Source organism: Lynx rufus, unplaced genomic scaffold (assembly GCF_022079265.1).
Source record: "Lynx rufus isolate CCGP_SWC_20201006 ecotype Redwood Valley unplaced genomic scaffold, mLynRuf1.p SCAF_1, whole genome shotgun sequence".
Taxonomy (NCBI): Eukaryota; Metazoa; Chordata; class Mammalia; order Carnivora; family Felidae; genus Lynx; species Lynx rufus.
Genome location: NW_025814823.1, coordinates 80,446,654 through 80,470,269, shown reverse-complemented (window position 1 = coordinate 80,470,269; position 23,616 = coordinate 80,446,654). Strand labels below are relative to the sequence as shown.

General features: G+C 56.7%; 1 protein-coding gene across 1 annotated transcript in view; it reads right to left on the bottom strand.

Annotated features, from left to right (window-relative positions):
* Positions 1-23,616, bottom strand: part of COL4A2 (collagen type IV alpha 2 chain) — a 129,253-nt gene that overhangs the window by 11,494 nt on the left and 94,143 nt on the right. The window contains exons 25-38 of the mRNA XM_047075403.1: positions 23,001-23,057; positions 19,632-19,739; positions 16,103-16,324; positions 11,896-12,057; positions 10,930-11,100; positions 10,062-10,205; positions 8,139-8,261; positions 7,716-7,897; positions 5,333-5,396; positions 4,899-4,973; positions 2,403-2,510; positions 1,575-1,682; positions 794-865; positions 323-448 (exon numbers count right to left, since the gene is read on the bottom strand). Of these exons, the coding sequence (XP_046931359.1) occupies positions 323-448; positions 794-865; positions 1,575-1,682; positions 2,403-2,510; positions 4,899-4,973; positions 5,333-5,396; positions 7,716-7,897; positions 8,139-8,261; positions 10,062-10,205; positions 10,930-11,100; positions 11,896-12,057; positions 16,103-16,324; positions 19,632-19,739; positions 23,001-23,057 (1,722 nt within the window). The remainder of the gene's footprint in view (positions 1-322; positions 449-793; positions 866-1,574; positions 1,683-2,402; positions 2,511-4,898; positions 4,974-5,332; positions 5,397-7,715; positions 7,898-8,138; positions 8,262-10,061; positions 10,206-10,929; positions 11,101-11,895; positions 12,058-16,102; positions 16,325-19,631; positions 19,740-23,000; positions 23,058-23,616) is intronic.

Sequence of the window (23,616 nt, the reverse complement as noted above, 5' to 3'; positions counted from 1 at the left end):
TGACTGTAATGCTTATGTTTACGTGTTCGTCTGACACTGAGAGCTTGTGACGGGTAACCACTGTGCAGGTGCCCCGGGGACATGGGGCAGGGGACAGTGTGTGGTCCCTACAGGTGGGAACGTGTCCTTCCCACCAGAGAGGGTGGTCACTCACTAACCCCTGATGGATTCTAAGAGTATAAGGGTGGAGGGCTGGCCAAGGGGTTCTGCAGCAAGCAATTGTCTGCAAAGCAACTGGCACTTTCTAGGGACCTTTCCACATCCACCTCTCGGACTCACAGACACCCCAGGTCTGGTGCCGCTGGCTGGTCCTTGGCCTCACCTGGATTTCCTCGCTCCCCTTTCTGTCCTGGGGCTCCGACAGGGCCTGGGCGGGTGTTGGCCTCTCCTGGGTCACCCCTGTCCCCGGCAGGACCGGGAAAGCCGGGGTCTCCGTGGGCGTCCACACCTGCGGCAGGGTTAACACAGCGGTGACGTTAGCGTCCTCAGCCATGGCAGGCTGATCTTCAGAGGCAAAAGACCAGTGATGCTGTGCACCGAGACTCGGGGATGGAACCAGAGGCCGGCCGTGGAGATCCCAGCTGGCCGTGCGGCCTCAGTGTCCTGGATGTGATTGTAGTTGGAACCCCTCTCAGTCTGCAGCACCCCGGGGGAGCCCGGGTGGCCTCCGGGAGGGCCGCACAGCCCGCACGGAGCCATCCTGCTCCCTGAGCCCCCAGGTCCAGGACGTCCCCCACTAGCCCCTGCCCCCCACCACTGGCTGTGGTCACGTGGCTGGGGCAGGATTAAATACCTGGGGATCCTGGAAAGCCTTTGGTGCCCGGCAAGCCGTGGAGTCCGCTGATGCCTCGGATGCCCGGAAAACCTGTGTGGGTTTCACTCATGGTTATTTCATGCACCGGAGAGCAAAGAAACTCTTGAAGCAATTCACACCTGGTTTTGTTTGCTGTTATACAGTCATCCATCTGGTTCACTCAAAAGCCCGGCAAACAGCAAGCAGTTCTGCACACTGTGACTTGCACATCACTTTCGTGTCACCCAGGAGAACCATTTAACTTAGATTGTTTTCATGGAATCTTTTTACAGGCTCGTTATGGCCGTAAGGGAGCTGGACGGAAGTGTGGCGTTTCTCCTGATGCTTGAGTCACTGTACCTATGTGGTTTGTACAAGCTGTGCTCGGAACCAAGGCTCTAGCATTATTCCATTCCCTCCGGATTCCCGAGCATAAACTTTTCTAAGTAGGACATGTAAGGCTGACGGCCAATGAGCGCGATTCTTCCTGGGATATGGGGAGTGAGTGTGGGTGGGGGTGGCCCCTTAATGCTGGGAAAGACAGCTCCTGAGGGCCTGGGTAACCCCCCAGCTCCCGCCAAGAGCTCGGCCAGACCTGGCTCAGCCACAGCCGGAGCCCTGGACAGGACAGCAGGGACACTGGCTTCTGTCCCTCTGTCCCACCTCTGCATTGCTGTGAGCCGACCAGAGAGAGACCAACCTGGCTCCCAGTGCCCCTCCCCAACCTACAGGCCTGGCTCTGAGTTGGTGCTCGTGTCTGCAGAGGGAGAGACGCTCTCACCTGGTGAGCCTGGGATCCCGGGCCAGCCGTAGTCTCCTTTGTCACCGGGCGCTCCTGCCCGCCCCGGCTCTCCCTGCGGCCCCTGCAGCCCTGTCAGTCCTGGGAAGCCTGGGGGTATAAACACACCCTTAAGTGGGACTGGAGCCCCCAGCAGCACCCAGGAACCCCAGGGCCTCCCTGGTCTGTAGCTTGGTTCTGCCTGGAGGAGGAGGGCCTTTGTGGGAAAGGAAGAGCCTTCCTTCCAGCTGGAAACGTGCCCCATGTACGGGCTGAGGGCGGGTAGCTCAGCTTTGCCAAAGAGAGAGTGGCCTGTGTTCTCCCAGTATTGTCTTGCCATCTGCGTGGGAGTCCGGAGGGAACCCAGGAAACCCTGAAGGATCAGCCTCAGGATTCCCAGGTCCCACGCAAAGCAAGGCAACAACAAAACAAAAGCAGCAACAAGGAAAAAGCGGGGAAGTAGCCCCCCTGTCTGCTTTCCAAGCTAACTCGGGATCCACAAACATGTTTCTGCATATTCGGATGCACAGAAGGGGTGCTGTGACCAGAACTCAGCCTGCATTCACAGGGAGACACCGGATAGGAACTCGTGCGTCAGTTCCTGTGCATGTCCCCGTGGCTGGCCGCCTGGTCCTCTCCACGAGCTCGGTCCTAAGGCAGAGCTAGGTCACGGGTAACACACAAGGGCCAGCTTCCTGGGGCGTGGTGTGATCGTGGCAGACTAGGACACAGGCACACCGGCCACCTCTGTCCTGGGGTCCTGAGGTTTGGAGGCCCAGCTGTGGGGGGAGGGCACACGTGGGGAGGCTGCGTGATAGCAAGAGATCATACCTGCTTGCCCTTTAGGTCCTGGAGGGCCTTGGACGCCTGGCACGCCTGTTATCCCGGGGAAGCCGACTTCACCCTCCGTTCCTTTTTCCCCAAAGAATCCCTTTAGACCTGTAAGCACAGAGTTCTGATTGGAGCCGAGCAGACACTGCCTCCCTGGGGCTTAAGGGGATGCCAGGTAAGGGATGCTGTCATTTCACACGGCTGCTTCTGCTGTGAATGGCTCCTTATCTCAACATGTTCCTTCCCTGACTCCTGTTTTACCTAATTCAGTGGCCCCACGTCCTAGTATTCACGCCCTTGGGCATGGATGGGGCCGACGTGGGTCACCCCAGGTCACTGTGTCACTTCATCGGCCATAGAATGTGTCATGCATCCCTGTTTTCACTTTGTCACCTCTTTGGGTGGCTGGCTCTGGAGAGGACACCCAAGCTGCTCGGGGAGAGGCCCACATGGTGAGGGGCTGAGGCCTCCCGCCAACAGCTGCTCTCGGGTGCCATCTTGGAGATGGGCCCTCCCGTCCCAGACCAGCCCGGGGTCAGAACCACGGCGCTCCTGAATTCCTGGCCCCTGGAGACCATGAGATACCTCTTGTGGATGTTCTAGGCCACTGTGTTTTGAGCACCTCGCCAAGATCACCACCTAGGGCCCCTATCGGAGTGGTTTTTCACGTGTGGTGTGTCGGGGACATCTGGGGAATTGGTCATACATGTGTGAGCCTCTGTCTCAGGGATGGCTTAGCAGGCCAGGGGCAGTCTGTAATCTGCATCTTCTTTTTTTTTAAAAAATTTTTTATTTTTTTATTTTTAAAAATTTTTTTTTTTTCAACGTTTATTTATTTTTGGGACAGAGAGAGACAAAGCATGAACGGGGGAGGGGCAGAGAGAGAGGGAGACACAGAATCGGAAACAGATGCCAGGCTCTGAGCCATCAGCCCAGAGCCTGACGCGGGGCTCGAACTCCCGGACCGCGAGATCGTGACCTGGCTGAAGTCGGACGCTTAACCGACTGCGCCACCCAGGCGCCCCTGTAATCTGCATCTTCAACTAGCACGTCAGGAGACTCTGCCATGGCCATCAGGCGGACTTAGAAACCCTGCCTTCGCCAGTGGCAGTATTCCGGGTCAAACGTTTGCGGTGTTTTCTGGCACGCTGGAGGATTTTGAAAACTTCGGATCAACTTACATCCCACACAATCACTTTCGTCCAGGGTCTCCTCAATTCTGAGTTGCTCATAAAAGGTACTGTTAACGTTTGTGTGGTCTTGAAGCAGAGCCACCTGAGAAGTTCTGCTTCTTTCTATCAGTTATTCTAGTGTTTTAAGAATCCTCTCCAAACCCCGACCAGCCGCGTGCTCTCCCTGCAGACAGTCCCGCGTACCTTCATCCCGGGGACGCCAGCCTGAGCCCCGTTCCCCCCCCCCCGCCCCCCCCCCCCAGTCCCCTGAGGCCCCTACTGCGTACGAGCCAGTCTGACCAGGGCCCCTCCGGCCGCCCCCTCTGCTGCTGACCTCTCAGGCGGCCCTCATTGGTCCGAGGGAGATGGACCCCACGGTCGCCTGATACACGTGTCATGGCCCCTCTGTGCCTGGGACCGACGTCCTGAGACACAGCCCTACTTCCTGGGCCCACAGCTAAGTCACCTACACGGTTGAGGGGTGACAGCCGGAGTTCTTGCTGGGGACAGCCTCTTTTCCCCGACATATTTTCAGGTGAATAAACGAGGTCATTGTTAGTGACCATGGAGCAAAGATGGTCTCATGCGCCTGCTTTTATAAACCAAATTGTCCAAAATTCTGTAGAAGGGGAGATATAGGCAGCCCGGGGTGCCTGTGTGGCTGGGTGGAAAGCCACCGTGAAACCAACGATAGACGTGCAGTGAGCCCAGAGCAGCCGGGAGGCATGGATGTCTCTGGCTCCACGTGGCCTGAATGCCCCAGTCACACGGACAGACGCTTTCCCCCGACCAGCGCTGTCCCTAGGAGAACTTGGGGCCCCAGGCAGCTAAAGCAGTGAGGGGTCCCCCGAGAGAAAATCCCCGGAAGGGATGCATCTGTCCCCGGCGCCCACTAGTGGGAATGCTGACCTTGGCCTCAGGGACACTCAGAGAGGAGGAGTGAGCTACTGTACCACGTGAGGCACCCCTCCCCCCGCCCCGTGCCATCGGGGGCCTTGTCGCCCTGCTCAGGGCATGCGCCTGACTCCCGCTGCCCTCCTGCAAACCCCTCGCTGCCTATCACACGCTCTGGCCATTGTGTCATTTGCTTCGTGTCCTACCGTGTCCCTCTCAGGGACAGAGAGAGCTTTCTTAACATTGTCTTCAGGTTTAACTGAATTAAAAATTCTTCTTTGCGCATTGGGCTTGGAGACCTCAAACTGTTCCCTGGAATGGGACCCACGGTGCTACAAGTGGAGACACATTGGGCCAGGCCAGCTCTGGAGTGAGGCACACCCAGTGCTCAGGGCTGTCCCGAGAGGGGAGACGGGAACGACTCAGGTACCTGGTGCTCCAGCGACGCCTCGCTCCCCCTTCAGGCCTGGGCTTCCTGGCAGGTCTATGGTGTCTCCAATGTCACCTGATGTGCAGAAAGGATGGTTGACAACCATTCTTCTGAATGGCAGGGGGTTAGCTTTGCAACTTCTGTTGTGTTACTGTTCATTCATTCATTCATTCGTTCGTTCATTCATTCATTCAGTAAGCTTCATGCCCAGCATAGAGCTCAATGTTGGGCCTGAACCCACGACCCTAAGGTCAAGACCTGAGCTGAGACCAAGAGTCGGATGCTCAACCGACTGAGCCACCCAGGCGCCCCCGTGTTACGTTCTTAAGATAAAGAATTTGCTTCAAAATTCCTGCCAGCATCTCCGGGGCTCGTCACCACACCCGCCCTACGGATGGTGGACGCCCTACGGTCATGATCCAGGCAACACTCACCGAAATCACCTGTGGGGCCAACCTCGCCGTAAAGACCCGCTCTCCCCGGAGCTCCCTTGTCGCCCTAGAGCAAAGTCAGACACAGAAACATCTCAGGAGGCTGTTCATGAAATAAGTCTATAATTTAGGAGGGCTAGGGCGTCCAGCTACTTGGTTTGCTAAAACCACCTCTCGATGTTTGTTACGTCATCATTTTCTAGCACCCCCTCCTCACGTTTTTCTGCATGATAGCAGGTGGTTTGCTCCCCCGTTCTTACTGAGCGGTAAAGCTTTACTGAAACCAAGTATGTAGATGATGTGGGTCACTGTCATGACGGTGGTGGCGGCACTCGTGGCTGATCGCGTCCCACACTCTGCTCAGCTGTGCACGGGCACCCGTGTTGGGTCCTGTCTCAGAGGCAGGTATGATGAATTTGCATGTGACAGACGTTGAGGCACAGAGAGGCTAAGTAATTTCTCAAGGTCACTCAGCTAGTAAGCGGCAGAACTGGGATATGAACTTGGGCTGCTGGATTCCCGAGCTTGCTCTGGATGTTGCACGGCTGTGCACTCCATCTGCAGACGTGAGACTTCCCTCCAGCGATGCTGATTCCTGATAATGAGCCTGGGGTGGTGTCTGGGTGGCTCTGTGACCATGCAAACCATTGGTTTCCTCTCTGCAGGGGCTTCTTCCTCAGACGGAGGGCGGCCTCCTGGTCCACCCTGATCCTCTGGTCTACACGGCAGCGTTAGTGGGGACTTGTGCACGGTTACCTCTCCCAGCATGGCTAACTTGAGTCTCTGGACCACGAGAGTAGCTCCTCTTTGGGTGGGGGGTGGGGACGCTGTGCCAGAGGCTGCATCATTGTCTACATGATGATCTCTTTTCCTTTTTTTTTTAAGTTTATTCACTCATTTTTGAGGGGGGGAATGGAGGGGCACAGAGAGAGGGAGATAATCCCAAGAAGGCTCCATGCTGTCTGCACAGAGCCCAACGTGGGGCTCGATCCCATAAGATCCGTCCCACAACCATAAGATCGTGACCTTAGCCAAAAACCAAGAGTCAGCTGCTGAACCGATGGAGGCTCCCAGGGCCCCCTCCCTCTTTTCCTTTCTTAAAGCTTCCTGTCCTGAGGAGTAACACACACCAGTGTGGTGAACTCATCTCAACCGCTCCGTGACCTTGTATTCATGTCCCACCCAGATAGACACACAGAATATTTTCAGCATTCCAGAAGGTTCTCTTGTGCCATTTCCTAGTCCCTAATCTCTGACCGACCTCTGTCACATCGTCTGGTCGGTTCTGGACTTCTACACCCGTGGGATCGCATCCTTTGTACTCTCTTTCTGGCTTGCTCAGTTCGACGTGAAGTCTGTGACAGTCACTTGGGTCGGTGCATTTATCAGCACTTCCCCGTTTACCACCGAGTGCTCGTCCACGGTCGGAACGCGCCGTGTCCGCTCACCTGTTGGCCGGCATTTGGGCTCTCCCAGTTTTTGGCTGTTAGGAAAGAAGCTGCTGGGAACACCGTCCTCTGGGCCCCTCGGTAGACACACGCATCCTTTCTAAGCGACCCGAGTAACGGCACACGCTTGCTGCACAGGTCCCATCAGGTTCCGGGTGACGGAAGGAAGACACCCGAAGAACTCAGATGGCATCGCGTACGTGAAGGTGGGCGAGACACAGGCCAAGCTGGGCTGTTACTAGAGGTTTACCACAGGGTGGCCAGGCCTTCCGATCTGCCCAAAATGGGCGAACCCCACTGTGAGCGCCAGAAACGAGTGCATCACATGCTGAGGACTGTGAGTGTAAAGTACCTTTAGCCGTAACAGGTTGAAGGGGTAATTTCGTGAAGTAGAACTGACCAAGGGCCCCTCTGTGCCACATTACACGGACCACGCCCCCCCGGCCAGTGACATCGCAGGGTAGCTGTGTCGTGAGCCTCACAGATGAGGAGGCAGGTGTGGAGAGACGGGAGCCCCGCCCGGGGTCACCGTGCGTCTGTGTCACCCCGACTCGGCGCCCGCACCCAGCAAGCACTCAGAGTGCGTGCGTGGGGTGAAGGAGCCAGTGAACGGCAGGCCGGGGTGATGTCCACTCCGTGACCCAGTAATGGGTCCTCCGTCCTGATGTCACACACAATCACGTGTAGAGTTTGATGGCTGTACATTCACGTGTAGCTTTCCCAAGGGGGCCGTGAGAGAGCGCGGAGGCCACGCCTCTGCCAACCAAGGCCACCAGCAGCGTGGGAGGCACTGAAACCACCACTGGGGCTGGTGTGAGCAGTGTCCCCTTACACCGAGCCGGGGACCCAACTCCGGAGCTGTCCCTCGACCACTCGCACCCCAGCAAATCTCTGGTCGGGAGCAGAGGTGGGGCTGGGAAGTAAGAGGTGCCACTCACCCGACTTCCTGTGAACCCGGGAAACCCGATGATTCCGGGGGGGCCGGGCACGCCGGGGAATCCTGGCAATCCGGGCACGCCCGGGACTCCGATGTCTCCTTTGACTCCTTTGATGTGGCCCGGCTTCCCTGGCAAGCCGGGGATTCCAGACAGCCCGGGGATCCCTGGCATCCCCGGGACACCTGTGGGGAGACCCGAGTGTGAGGAGGCAGCACCCGCCCCAATCTTTCCCATTGCTGTGGATCCTAAAGTGGGAGAGGGAGGCCACTCAGGTGGCAGGGAAGCCGCGGGCCCACCTGCTGAGGTGTCAGGGGCCGGGGGCTGGGACACGGCAAAGCCTGTGTTGGGCGGAGCGGCGTCTGGAGTAGACCCTGCTGCTCCTGAAGCCGAGAGGGGTGGGCGGGGAGGGGCGGCGATGCTCACCTTTTAGGCCCAGGTAGCCTTTCAACCCCATAGGCCCCTCGTCTCCTTTCTCCCCTTTGATGTCTTTCATTCCTGGCTGGATGATGGGAGGTGGTCCTGGGGGCCCTGGGTCCCCGCGGCTGCCTGTGAGGGAACAGGATGTGGTCTCGCCGTGGGCCTCTGGGCCACTTGCCCGCTGCGATCCCGGCAAGCGCGTCCCGAGAGGCTCTGAGCCTTGGGGCGGCACGTTCCCTGGCAGCCCCCACTGGGCCTGAGCCGGGCAGGGGCCTCCGAGAGAGGCCGAGGCTGATGGAAAACGCCTGTCTTCTCCCACAGCCCCTTCTCCACGCGAGCCAAGTGTGGACCCGCGCCCCCCACCGCTATCGAACTTTAGGACATTTTCATCACCCTGGAAAGAAACCCCGTGCCCATCAGCAGTCACCCCAAGTGCTCCCCACCCCCAGCCCCGGGGGACCACTAATCCACATCCCGTCTCTAGATTCGCCTGTTCCGGATGTTTCACGTAAAGGGAAGCAGACCACGTGCGGCAAAACGTCCTCAAGTTTTATGCATGTTGAGCGTGTGAGAGGCCCTTGTTCTCTACGGCTGGCCAGAATTCATGTGACACCACATTTACCCACGACGCGTATCCAGGGTGTTTCTGCTTTTGATTGTCATAAACAAAGTTGCTCTGAACGTCCGTATACAAGGCATGTTTTCACTCCCTCGGGACGCAAGTGCTGGGTGCCTGTGTTGATCTTTCCACGACACCGTCAAGCTTCTGTCCACACTGGCCACGCATCTCGCATTCCCGCCAGCAGCGTGTGATACCCATGTTCTCATCAGCACGTGGTGTTATAATTACAGGTTTAGAGGCCGTGATGACACTTTCAGAACAAGGGCGTTTGAGCAAAAGTCATGAAAATGTGGCTCGTTGGAATACACTTCCTAAACAAGGAGCCTCATGCTTGGGGTCTTGAGATGCCCCGCACCGGGGTTTGAACTGGCCTCACGTCTGTGGCACAATTCGTGGGCACAGTCCCTCCACCGGGAACACTGGGTCCCCATTTGCCAAATGGCGCTCGCCTCCTTCAGAATTTGTCTTCTGCTTTTCACCCAACTTCCCCTGACCTCACGCTCACCATGGGATAATCATGGTGGGACGTTTCTTATGACGCATTATGAGATCCTTGATGCGGCTGCCTGTTTTGTTCTTAACAGTTTCCTTTGTGTAAAATATACAGGCCGTGGGGATGTGATGTGCCATGTAGTGACCATGGCCAATAACACTGACCTGCGTATCTGAAAGTTGCTAAGATCGTAGATCTGGAAAGTTCTTAACGTAAGAAAAAAATTCTGTAACTATGTATGGTGACAGATGTTAACTAGCCTTACGTGGTGACCGTTTCACAGTATATACAAATAATCATTATGCCATGCACCTGAAACTAAAGTTGTATTCAATTATACCTCCATAAAAACTTTTGCCGAATACCAAACAAGTTAGTTTCCTTTGGTTGGGATTCTTCCTTTATTATACTGCTGGTGGGTTGAGGCAGAGATAAAGCCTTCTGATTTTTGTTAGTTTCCTTCTTTTCTTTTCTCTTTTTTAAAATGTTTATTTAGTTTTGAGAAAGAGAGAGACAGAGGGAGACAGTGTGAGCAGGGGAGGGGCAGAGAGAGAAGGAGACACAGAATCGGAAGCAGGCTCCAGGCCCTGAGCTGTCAGGACAGAGCCTGACACGGGGCTCGAACTCACGGACAGCGAGATCATGACCTGAGCCGAAGTCAGATGCTCAACCAGCTGAGCCACCCAGGCACCCCAGTCTCCTTTTCTAGTTGTGCCCAGCTTTGGGCTCCTGGAAGGTTCGGTCCAAGCAGCACTACGCCCCACAAAAGTGGGTCCCAACCTTGTCAGGACAATGTTAAGAGAGGTGGACATACCTTTCACACCTGGCTCACCAGCCAGACCCTTCAATCCTGGAATTCCAAAAAATCCGGCCTCTCCTTTGTTTCCTGGAAGCCCAGCTCTTCCCTTGAGCCCAACCATGCCTTGGAAACCGTCCATCCCGGGTGAACCTCTACTGCCTTCAGAGGAAACGAGAAAAGTGCTGGGTTAGGCCTGGAGAAACACACGGGGTGTTTCCATCTTGCTTGTCTGAGACATTCCTGAGGAGTGGCTCGGGTAGTAGGGTTCCTGACCTAAACTAGGGATTTCCGGGGCCCCATTCCTCAGGTCACCTGCCGGCTGACTGCCCCCCAGGGACAAGGCATCAGGCAGATGTACATGGTCACAGGAAAGACACAAGGCAGCCGAGGTCCTTGGTGGGCCTCAGGTGGTAGCCGAGGTCCGTGGGCCTCAGGGAGAGGACGCTAACACTGCAGCCAGCACGGGAACCGTGAAGGACCGAAGGACCGCAGGACAAACATCTCTGTGTGGACCCACAGTCAAGGGCCAGGGGCTCCCCTTCTAGGAAAACTGGTTTGTGTACAAATAAGCCCACCCTGGTGACCAAGCGTTTTCCTGGTTTTGGTTTTGTATTAGCCAACCGGCCTCGGGATATGCAACCAGCCTCCGGGGGCCTCCACACAAATCTCCCACGCAGACCCCAAGTCTGCTCCCTCGCTCTCAGGAAATTAGGACAGGGCATTTGGGGGCATGTCCGTCACACCCAGCCTGGCAGCATGGGCCGGCTTTCCCAGGTATGACACCTCCTGGGGGCTGGTGAGGGGCTGGCCTCTCCTGCAGCCATCCTGAGTCCCGGTCACCCCGGTACCCGCCTGGGGGAGCGCCCCGTCTGCCGATCCTCACCTTTGGGTCCGGGGACACCGGGAATTCCGCTCATTCCTTTAAATCCGGGGCCTCCTGGGGGACCCCTCTCACCCAACAAACCAGGGTCACCTCTGTCGCCGGAAAGACCCTTCATGCCCACAGGGCCGGGGATGCCTATGTCACCTGGGTCCCCTCTGTCCCCAGGCAGACCTGAAAGGCAGAGGAGGAAAGAAAGTAGAAAAACACGAATGAACTCGGAAGAGCTAAATGCCTCTCGGACCCCTCACCTGGGACAGCACCCCGCCCCCCGCCCCCAGGGCCATCTGGCCCCAGCCTCCAGGGCTGTCTCTTGGTGGGGGGACCTGGGGGGGATGGCCTCTGGCCTCCACTTACTTCCTGCCCCCCTTTCCCCCCAAGGAAGCTCCTGTTCTTCCCCAGTTCTCTCACTTTCAGAAAACAAATAATTTCCCCCCTTCAGAGCACAGCGGTGATTCTGCAGTGGAAATTTCACGTTTTTTCTAAGTGACATCTTAGCCAGAACCCCAATATACACGAGGTACGGAGCACGGGCAGGTCTCTCGGCCTGTGTGAACTCTCGTTTGGCACAATGCGTGTCCTGTTTCTGGAACGTGTTATGGGCTGAACTGTGTCTCCCTCCCCTTCCCTCCCCCACCAGTTCATATGTTGAAATCCTAACCCCCAGTTAGGGGAGTGTGTGTGTATCTGAAGGTAGCACCTTTAATTAAAGTGAAATGGGCCCTAATCACATGTGACTGGTGTCCTTATGAGAAGAGACCAGGACCTACACACGGGGGGACAAGCACGGGAAGGAGTGGCCAGCTGCTCAGTGTGGGTATTTTCCAGATCCTTTGCAGCTCTGGGGCGGGGGTGGGGGGGAGGGTCCTTGGGGCCCAGTTTGAGAACTCCCCCAGGGAAGGGTGGGGCCAGTTCACTTGTGCAAGTGAGGCCAGACCCCTCCCCCTCCATGGGATAGGGGATCCTTACCTCCGCGGCCTGGGGCGCCTGGCAGCCCCAAGGGCCCCTCCTGGCCAGGAGCTCCTGGGAAGCCATGCAGTCCTGGTGGCCCGGGCAGGCCTGGCTGGCCCGAGGGTCCTGGGAAGCCCGGCTGGCCCTTCAGGCCTGGCATTCCCGGCATGCCCTGGCTTCCTGTGGACACCAGACAAGCCCCGTGAGGCCGACCCCACACCCTTCACTGCACACAAGCCATACCTCTCAGGCTTGTTCTATACAAACAGGACGCAATTATTTTCTAGACCGTGAGAAGCCCGGAAAATACACAGAAGTATCAAGGGTATTACAGTAGCTCAGGCTGTCCCCCAGGGGCCGCCACTGACAGCTCGGTGTATGTCCTTCTGGCTTCTGTTCACACAAACACACCTGGGAACCGAGGCTCACAGACCTCATCCCTCGCTGGGAGCTCAATTTTTGGCTTTTTTCTCCCCAGCTGACATTACCTTTTGAGCATTTTGCCACATTTGATCGTGACCTGAGCCGAAACTAAGAATCGGACGCTCAACCAACGGAGCCACCCAGGTGCCCCCCGCCCCAAAAACATTCTTCACGTTTTAAACGGCTGCCTGATAGCATCACGTTGTGTGGACACACGCCGTGCACGTCTTTCTTTGCTCTTACAAACGGTGCCGTGAGGAAGCTGATTTTGGAGCACAGAGCTGGGCATTTCTTCGGGAAGGTGCCCTAGAAACAGACTCCGTGGGTCAGAACTGCCTTCCACACACACTACGGCACGGCTTTCCGGCTTCTGCCCCCGCCTGTCCTGGGGGACTCACCCGGCGTGGGGCTGGTGCTGAAGGGAACAGAAGCCTGGCAAGGAAGATACCCGTCTACCTGCACGTTGGCGTGAGTGACGTTTCCTTCTCCTGGTGTTCTCCTTCTAATGCGATTTTTGTTCTGTGCTTCTATTTTCCTTTGGGGATTTTGATATTTTTATTATGGATTTTAGCATTCCTCATACATGTTGGCTACTCTTTCTTCGTAGCTATCGTAAAGTTTACTTTGCTGCCCAAATTCTTCTCATTGCTTTTGACATGAAGATTAGCATTCGCGCGGAAATTTAATGCGGTGTGCACGCATGCGTAGGTGCACGTGTGTGCACACAGCCGGGCACGGTTTCTTCCCTTGCTTTTACGTTCAGAATATCGTGCCGTACCCAGTAGTCATGTGAGCATATATCTTCTAGTTTTTAGATCCTAAGTCCCCCAGCTTCCTTCCATTCAGGCATTTTCACCTTTCTTGGACTTTGAGGTTGGCCACATCCATCCAGTGAATAGGAGGAGGGGCCGTGCCCGCCATCTCACAGTGCTTGTCGGGTGACCTTTAAGTGCATCTGCTCACGTATCCCATGACCACCCTCCCGAGTGTGTAGGCCGACCCAAGAGGAGGAAGGACCAGTCGGGGGACGGAGGGGAGGGGCATTGGCAAGAGGGGCCAAGCCGGTCTTGGGCCAACTCAGAATCCGACTTGCCAGCCTGAGTCCCAGTTTTATCTGCTATGTGGGCAGAACGGGGGAGGAAGGTCTGCAAACAGCGGGGCGGATTTGGGGCAGAAGGCTGCAGAAAGTAAGTCTCTGGGAAGGCATGGATGCACGTCCTCCCGTTTTCCAGCTTCACAACGGGATCCGAGGGCACTGTTCCCGCTCTGCTTCTGTTTCTGGAGGGAACAGCTCACGGTGCCGAGGGTGTCAGACGGCAGGCAGCATTGCAGGCACTCAAGTCTAACCGGGGAGTCAGGATCCTGCTGCGATGCCGTGCTCCATGAGGACGGGCAGGTACCTTCACCTGCAAGGACCCTCCGGGCTGGTGAACAGAGGCAGCCCAGCCAGGAAGGTCACGGGAGCCCAGGCTGCAGGGGCGAGGGCATCCGGGCACGGTTTCGGGAGCGCCTCCTTCACAGCAGTGGGGAGTGGGCAGGACACGATGCAGGGGAAGGAGGGAGAACCGGCCGCTGCTACTTCAGCGGCCGCCTTAAAACAATCCGGTGTGGCGGCCTGTGCCTCCGGCTTTCTGTCGTGATCCTGGAACTCAGGATTTTAAGCCAACAGCCATTTCCAGAACACGGGCCAAACAAGGAACAACTACCAAGGATCCGCTTCCCTCAGCAAAATAGCATCTAACTCGTGGACCCGCACCCCTACTTCATGCAGGGGTTCCGCTCCACCAGGCTGCGTCCGGGCTCCACGGGGCCTCATGCACCCCACCTGCCATGGCCCCACGGCCCGGGCAGGACGGACGACATGGAAACAGGTTCTCAAGCCTCCGATGCTTCTGAGGTCAGAGCTTGTACTGACAGTGTTTCTGCCTGGGCAAGCTGGACACTGAGGTGGCCTCGGCCGTGGGAAACCGTCACACTCTTGAAAGTAAACCTGCCGTCAGTTGCTGTCCTGCTGAGGTGCCTTGACGTCCGCAGGAAACAGTTACATTTAGAAAATCCATCACAAGTGCCCCCTGTCAAGAGCCTGTGGGCAGTTTCTGCGGCCGGACAGCAGCCCCGACTCTTGGGGACACAGTGCCTGCCACGCCTTTAGACAGCCATCAGGGAGGCTGACGCACGTGGTCCCCAGTGTCCACACTCGCCGAGTTACGCCGTGTGTTCCATCCCTACCGGCAGGTGGCCAGGTTGGCAGGGACAGCCCCGGATGTCCTGGCATCGGGTCCCCACTGCTTGATGGTTCTACACAGGCCTGTGCAGCTGATTGGCTGTGCGTAAGAGGGTGATCGTGTGTGTGAGAGCGTGTGGGCACACACGTGTGGGTCTCTGTCATCATGTATGCACAAGCAGGTGTGTGTGTGTACAAATGTGTGGATACATGCACACGAGCACGTATATATGAGCATGTGGGTGCATGAGCATGTGTGTGCACGCACATGGGTGTGTGAATTGTATGTGAGCACGTGTGTGTGCACTCTAGCCTTCTTAGGCTCCTCCTTCCATTCTTTGGGCCTCCTCCCCGTGGGTCTCTAGGGGAAGCCCGGCCCCCATGCTGGGGGTTCTCCTGGCCAGCCGACAGGGCAGGCGTGATCAACATGGAAACCCACCTGCCCCGTCTCCCCTCCCCGCCCCAGCCCCAGGCCTCCTAGAGCCTGACGGGCTCCCCCAAACACCACTGCTCTCCTGAGCTTGCTGAGTTCGCCTGCCTGTGGACAACCGGCTTCACCCGCCCGGGTGTTCATGTAAAGGATGCCGGGCGAGGTCTGATGGCACTGGAGGACGGGACGCCTGCTCCCTGCCCCACAGGAAGCCCCTTCCGCCTGGGTTTGGGAGCAGACGTGTGGTGGATACGCAAAGTCACGGGTCTGCCTGCATCTGGGTATCTGAACAGGAGCACCACTGGCCTAGTGTCTCCCGTGCGCGGTGCACTGAACAGAAATGCTTGGTCTTTAGTGACGGTCGTTCATAAACGGAGGGTGTCTGCGGTTCTCAATGCCAGCTCTGCATAGATTGGGTACTTCACTCCTCAGCCAGCAGCTTCCCACTTTGCTAAACGTGCACTGAGGATATTGGGAACACTAAAGTGTTTTACATGAGGGGCGCCTGGGGGGCTCCGTCGCTTAAGCGTCCAACTTCGGCTCAGGTCATGATCTCGCGGATTGTTGGTTCAAGCCCCACGTCGGGCTCCGTGCCGACAGCTCAGAGCCTGGAGCCTGCTTCCGATTCTGTGTCTCCCTCTGTCTCTGCCCCTCCCCCACTTGTGCTCTATCTCTGTCTCTCAAAAATAAACATTAAAAAATTTAAAAAAATTAAAAAGCAATGTTTTACACCAGTCCGTTTTTACACCATCCAGTTAAAGCGTGTCCCAGCTCAGTTCTGTCTCCTGCCTCGTTCTCTTCCCAAGCTTGGCCCTCCTCTCTTCTCACCACCCAAACACATTCCCTGAAAGCACCAGCGAGCCCCCCCACCCCCCATTCACGCCCCGCTGGAGAGCAGAGGGTGTGTCTCATTAATCTGCACCTTTGAGTCTCAAATGGCCATCTTTCTTGGCTGTGAAAAGGTAAGTCACAGGACGCTGATGACCGTCCTAACTCGCTTCGAAGGAACACTGGTACTGAGCGTGGGGCAGAAATCATGTGTGCTGTGGCTTCTCATCAAATCCTCAGGAGGGATTTCAGACCCACACTTGGAACCCACGGTGTGGTGGGATCGGGCCCCCCGCTCTCCTCCCACCGCCAGGACTTACCCCGGAATCCAGGTGGACCTCTCTCTCCCGGAGGGCCTTTCAGCCCAGGGTGTCCGGGGAGCCCAGCATCTCCCCTGGGCCCAGGCTGGGCTCCCAGAACTTCTCCAGGAAGGCCCCTGTCCCCTGGGGGCCCGACGGGCCCCGGCAGACCGGTGGGACCTGGGTGTCCATCTGGGCCACGGAGGCCCGCCACACCTTTGGATCCTCGGGGCCCCACGAACCCTGAAAGGAAACACAGGTTAGTACCGTGATGGCCCAAGAGAGGTATAGGAGAGAGGCCGGAGACAGCAAGATTTGCAGTCGGGGGGCCTCGGCTCAAGCCCCGGTCCCATCACTTACCTTGGGACCACAGCATTCTGCCCCCTCCGCCATCTGGCCCCCAGCCCTACCATTTGGCTAACATGAAGGCCTTTAGAACCACCTGCTTCTTGGATATGAATCTTCCTATATGATGGGCTCCCTTGTTGATCAAATAATCCCCAAAGAATGGCTTCTATGGACCTTCCAAGTTATGTGTGCAAGTGGGGACGGAGACCCGGGGTGAGAATGACCAGGTCTCTCGAGCCCAAGCTCCACCTCCCTGGTCACAAGTCCCTGACCATCAGTCCGTTTGGAAATGCTCTGGAGGGGGCCAATCGCCCTATTGTTTTCACGGTCAACTGTCCACATCTGGATAGAAGCACGGTGGCTGTCACATGCCAGTGCCTGTCCCGGAGACTTCCCCTTCCTGTGTCCTCATCCCTGATGTGACCTGACACTGAACTCTCAGAGTGGATGGTCACGTGTCTGTTCAGGAGGAAAGCTTTCTGAGGTCATTACTGCCGTGGCCGTGGAACGCTGGGAAGGAAGGGTCGACCTGACAAAAGAGACCCCACACGCGGGGTCCGGGGCCTTTCCCAGGACAAGGCTCGCCACGGCCCGCCTGCAAGATGGGCTGACCCCTACGGCCGTGTCTGAAACACGGAACAACAGATCCGGACTTTATGGGAGTATTAATGAGCGGGACCCAATGCCAGAACTTCAGTGATGTGATTTATTCACAGAAAGTAGAGACTCGGCTTTTATGGAGACGTTCAAAGCCGTACGTGGGCACCGTGGGCTCAAATTGTGGGCACGTGTGTGTATGTGGATCTGACATCCGGAGTAGACTCTGTGTTCTGCAGCCTTCAAAGTTGGGCATTTGGTTTTCTTCTGCACGTGGCACATCCCGTGTCATAAAGAGTGACACGTGTGCAAAATCAGAGTATGCCAGTTCCTCACTTACCCCTTTCCTCCGTTCTACCCCGATCTCCCCGTTCACTTACGGGCTCACGTTTCAGTACAGAATAGGCTTCCCACCAACACCATCCGCCCCCCCGCGTGTGCTGGTGACGGGCACATCCCGCTCAGTCTCTACCGCCGGAGTGTGCTCTGGACATCTCACGCCCGCCTGGCTGGCACCCAGCTGGTGACCGGGTCCCCTTCCCACGCAGGGCAAGCAGGTGTTAACAAACTACTGTCCTCTCAAGAAATTCACACTTTGCTTTGGTATGTGTGACAGGACCGAAGTGACCGTGCCCTAATTCTTCAATGTCTGGGTGCCCTCAGAGCAGGGCAACAGGCTGGTCCTCTGGTGCTGGCATGAAAACTCTCCCGTGTTTGTCTCCAGTGCAGGTTTTCACCAGCCCCATGCTGCACAGGGAGCACGCCCCCTTTTGTCGCAGGACACGGAGATACTTGTCGCGAAAGGTAACAGGGCGAACGTTCCCTGCAGTCCCGTGTCCCCAAGCACCCTCCGGCACAGTCCCATGTCTGGAGCAGTGAGTCTGGGGGGGAAGAGGTACCAGGACTGACCCAGACTGGTCCAATTAGGGTTAAACCAACTGCCAGAGTGTGACACAGGGAAGGGGCAAAATTCAGACAGTCTTTGCCGAACATATCTGCTGAGGGTCTAAACCTCAGGACACCATGGTGCCTGGCTCTGTGCGATCGTCCAGACGTCTGGACTGTTCTGTTTAGTTTCCCGAGACTGGTTTGTAGGGAATGCAGACGAATCCGAATGCTGGAGGTCACGTTATAAAGAGACGGTCTGCACTCCTGGGGGCAGTTCTGCCCTGTTCGTGTGGTATGTAAGGGGACGTGTGGCCTCTGTCTCCAGCTGTGTGGGGGGTGAACTTGCTGGAGGCAGATTTCACTCCTCCCGATGAGTGATTCCAGCAGAGGCTGGAGGGGCTCCTGACCAGGACCCTGCAGGGGACATCTGGCCTTGGGCCAAAGCGACTTCCACAGTCCCTGTTTCAATAACACGATTCTAGGGGCGCCTGGGTGGCTCAGTCGGTTGAGTGTCCGACTTTGGCTCAGGTCATGATCTTGCGGTCTGTGAGTTTGAGCCCCGCATCCGGCTCTGTGCTGACGGCTCGGAGCCTGGAGCCTGCTTGGGATTCTGTGTCTGCCTCTCTCTCTGCCCCTCCCCTGCTCATGCTCTGTCTCTCTCTGTCAAAAATAAATAAACATTAAAAAAATGTTTTTGGGGTGCCTGGGTGGCTCAGTCGGTTAAGCGTCCGACTTCAGCTCAGGTCACGATCTCGCGGTCCGTGAGTTCGAGCCCCGTGTCGGGCTCTGGGCTGATGGCTCAGAGCCTGGAGCCTGTTTCCGATTCTGTGTCTCCCTCTCTCTTTGCCCCTCCCCCGTTCATGCTCTATCTCTCTCTGTCTCAAAAATAAATAAACGTTAAAAAAAATGTTTTAAAAAAAAAACACGATTCTAAAACTGTGTGCCTCTGCACACCAAGTAACACATCCATGTCCGCTCACACTGCTGGAGCCACAACTGCGCGGGGCACCTGTGCTTGGGCACACGGGACCGTGCCGGGGGGTGCTTGGGGACACGGGACTGTGGCGGGGGTGCTTGGTTGGGGACATGGGACTGTGCCAGGGGGTGCTTGGGGACATGGGACCGTGTCGGCGGGTGCTTGGGGACACGGGACCATGTCAGTGGGAGTGCCAACACGTCTCCCCACAATCAGTTACTGGCAACACGCTCACTCCCTGCCGTCTTATGCTCTCTTAGCCACCCACGGTTTCTGTAATTCTTTGCCGTGTCAAATGTAGATGGAACCATTTGCTCAGACGAGCGCCCACTGAAGAGTGAGCAGGCAGTGCCGTGAAAAGTGGACACAGGTGTCCTTTGTGTGGTGTCTGGTGCGTGATCAGCAGATTGGAATCGACGACTGAGGGCTCCATGCCTTTGACAGTCCCAGAAGAGGGGAGCGTTGTGTTGCCCTCAGAATGTTTCACACCAACCAGAGGACATTGCTTTGCACACCCACCTCTTTTCTCCTCCGGGAGCTGCAGGGGTCTCATGCAAACTCCAGCAGGACATTAGTGATAGGAACGTCAAGAATTTAATTTCCCAACCGCAAGAACAAAGTGGTCATTGAGCACACGTTGAAAGCTTCTAAGTGTCCAAAGACAATAGAGCTGGGGCACCCACGCCACACACAGTCATTTCCCGAACCTAAGGGTCATGTGGGGGTCCGCCCCTGCCTTACCTGGGGGTCCTGGGAATCCTTCACGACCTGGGTCTCCTGGGAGACCCTTGAGCCCTGGTACTCCATCAGCTCCTGAGGGTCCTGGTATCCCTGGGAGGCCCTTGGCACCTAAGCAAACCGAAGAAAGCAGGACACAGGTCAGAGCCCCATGTGCAACCCCAGCCGGAAATGCGTGGAAGACGGTCAGGTCTAGCACCTGACTTAGCATGGTCTAGGAAATGATGAGGACGGGTAATGTGAATGTAAAATGCCATGTACTTTTCTTAAGTTTATTTTGAAAGAGAGAGTGAGAGTGCAAGCAGAGGAGGGGCAGAGAGAGAGAGAGAGAGAGAGAGAGAGAGAGAGAGAATCCAAAGCAGGCTCCTTGCTGTTCGCACAGAGCCTGCCTCAGGGCTTGATCCCACAAACTGTGAGAAAACGACCTGAGCTGAAATTGAGAGTCGGATGCTTAACCACCTGAGCCCCCCCAGGCGCCCCTCAACACTGGGCACTTCCGACCTCTGGCCACATCCCACTGCAAATCCCACAGACCACGGCAGCTGTATTGGTCAGTCGCTACCAGAATTCACTTGAAGTCTTCCCTCGAGTTTGCTGCATCCAGAGCCAATTTATCCAGATTTGAGAGATGTTGACTTATACTACTTGTAATGAATGTGTTAGACTCAAAACCAGACGAAACCTCACACCAAATAAATGAACTAATTCTTTACTACCGGACGTTGTTGACCTGAATCCTTTCCCATGGGAAGCAAACTTGAGGGATTTTTTCCCCGGGCATCTCTGTGTCTGTCTGGTCCAAGCCTCAGAGATTCCCTTCCATCAGAGGCTCTCGGAAACCACAGCCAGTACACCTGCCTAGTGCAGGTGGCCGGGCACCGGGAATCACCGAGATTCCCTGCAAACACTAGTGAGAGCAGCAGTCTCCTCCCTGCCGGATGCGAGGCAGCGTGCAGGGCAGGGGCCGGCGAGGGGATGGGCGGGGAGGTCTGTAGGTTCACTAGGGGTTCTAGCTTCTCCAGCTGCCGTCCCGTTAGAGGTGCCCTTGAAAGTATGAGGCTGGGCTGGAGCTTTGCCATCACGTAGACGGGGCCAAAGCCAGCCTCCTGGAATTCTCAATATTTTTCTATGTGGGGACAGAAAGATGTCATGAGAGAATTGTGGGCACCCTTCCCTTGGGGCAGGGGAGCAGGGGGCCACATGTGGCACCCCGTAGGCCCCCTCTGGGGCCCCATTCCCTGACACTCCCGTCGAGGCAAGGCTGGACTCGGGAGGTCACACGGGGTGAGGACACAAGCTCACCTCTACTCACTGCAAATAAATGCACAGATTCATTCCACTGATGAAACGTCTCCCTCAGATCACCAGCTGCTCAGCACAGTTAAGTGACTTTAAACAGACCCCTACGCTGGGCCGTGGAGACGGGGAAGGCTCAGTGGGGACCAGAAGTCGCTGTCTAACGACGTCCTCGCTAACACATGACTCCACGGGTCTAATCCTGCCGCTCTATGACGAACGGGGTGGGCTCAGACCCAGAGACACAGCAACGTGCTCGTTCAGAACTCCGATATGCCTGGGAGTCTGTGACACGAGTGAGTGAGGAACGGGATGACAGTGCTGTGCACAGAGGACGTCCCACGCGAGCACCAAGTTCAACAGACAAGACAGGATAAAACAAAGCAAAAGACACACTTTCAGGTTGTCTGAAGTGAAGGTGCGTGAGGTGAGTCCGTTTCTGCACTTGATCTTAGCCAAAAGGCCGAGAAGCGATTGAGGTGAGTCCGTTTCTGAAAGGAAACCACCATGGGGCCTGAGGGCGGGCGCAGCCGAGCCCCAACAGGACACACAACCCAGCACGCGGCCTCTGGGCTGTCCTGCTGCTACGGGGTCACAGGCACGTCCCTTCCACGAGCAGGAAGCACCACAGACCCTTTTGTGCAAGTTCACGATCACCTTCCGGACCGAGGGTTAGTCTGCACCAGACACGTGGACTCTACGAGCTCCTTACAGCTTCATGTCCTTAAAATGCAATCAAAATCCTCCCCTCAGACTCAATTCCTGTGTATTTTGGGCCCTGCTTCCACCCAGTTTCTGCCGAAAACGGTCCCTCTGCAGGCTGCTGACCCCAGGGCCCCGGTGTTAGTGGCCGTGTGAAAGCCTGCGGATGGACAGATGTCCGGAGCTAGAGCAGGGAGGATAATGCAGATAACGGAGTGAGGAAGACACACGCTGGGTCCTCAGAGGACAACACAGGGACATCTAACACTGCTTTCCGTGCATATGACACTTCTGCATTTCGTCCTGTTGTCCCCGGATCCCGCATCACCGTGAGTCCCGGAGATGCCCTTAGGATCTGGGGACGCACACCGTGAGGCAACATACTTTCCAGTTCTGACTGTTGTCTCGCACTGGCTCAGCACCGCACTTCACAGTTGACACTGGACCTCACCCCCAGCGCATCGTTTGCAAAGTGGGAGGAGTCTAGAACGCCTGTATTAGTCCTCTGGTACAGCTAAGAGGACAAAGTTCCACAAGGGAGGAGAGAGATGCCCAAGGCCCCGCTGCCAGTTAGCGTGAGAGCCAGACCCCACAGCAGGGCTCTGGCCATGCGCCCCACGCTCTCAGCACCGAGCGAGTTGTTGAGTGATCGAGGCTCTCGCCCTTGCCCGGAGGAGGACCTGCCCGGGGCCCTGACCTGAACTGCTCTGTCCTGGGCTGACGGACACAGACATCTGGGCGTCACCCAGTGGTGGGGCTGCCCTGCCCCCGCCCGCTATCTTTTTTGAAAAGCCACACACGCTGCAGGTGGGCGTGGACGGCTTCCCACACTGGGCTCTGCCACTGAGAGCCTTGCTCCAGTCACGCGGGTGCTTGGTTGGGTGATGGGTCTGTGCCAGTAGCCACACGGGGCTGCCGAGATGCACCGCTGGCCTTGTGAACTTCTGTTCCCCTCCGTCAAAACCCAGAACAAACAATCCCCCCCCAGAGGCTCGTGCCACAAAGGCTGGGACACCAAAGGGGAGAAGTGGCACAGAAGCGAGCTTCCTCCAGTCCGGAAGCGGTGGGCCAGTCTCTGCCACTCTTTGGTGCCCACTGAGGCTGGTGCCATGGTGCGGGCTGGGTTCTGTGCAGTAAGAATCACTCCTCTAGCCTGGGGCTCAACTAGGCGTCAGTCGCCACATGCATTTTCCACGGTGAGGAGGAAAAGGCCGCCTCCCTACCCAGGTGACCGAGGTCTGCGGTCATGTGCCAAGGTTGCGGAACGCGGCAACGTCCAGAGGCGGGGAGGGGTGCAGGGGCAGCAGGGGGATGAGCAAAGGGGCCAGAAGGATGAGGAGGACACAAGGGGAGGCTGGAAGACACCCCGTTTACCTGTGGGGCCTGGGGGTCCCCGTAGGCCTGGCGCTCCCTTGGGTCCTCCGACGCAATCTGGGAAGAGACAGGAAGAAAGACAGACAAGCTGGGGCGCGATCATTCACACTGACTCTCACGGCTGTGGGCCCTGCCAAGGTCAGAAGCACCAGCCCTGAAAACCGGCTACCACTCTGTGATCAGAGTAACTTAACGATTTAATGAATCTTGATTCTAACGTAAAGGAAGGTTTAGTTTCACCGTGCAATGAATCGGAATATCAGTACTAAGGCCAACGAAGTCGACCCAGTCCAATAAAGCCAGCACGGGGCTGGCGATGCTACATCCCCACGTTTAGGGTGACACCTGGGCACAACTGAGCTAGTCTGGGTCCATCCTAGTCTGTCAGTGTGACTGCCTTTCTTGTGTCTGGGAACGGTCACCAGTGGATGGCGACAGCTTGCAATTTTGAAAGGAATTCTTTGACTTCTGCTTTGTGACTTTGAATAGTTTCAGAATTGGCCGCGTGCGTTAGCTGCTTTGAGAAATGAAACCCGGGCTGCAGCCACTTTCGGGCGGTGTGGACGAGGGTGGGGGCATCACGTGGTGGTACTGTGGCCTTCGTCTGAGAGAGCCC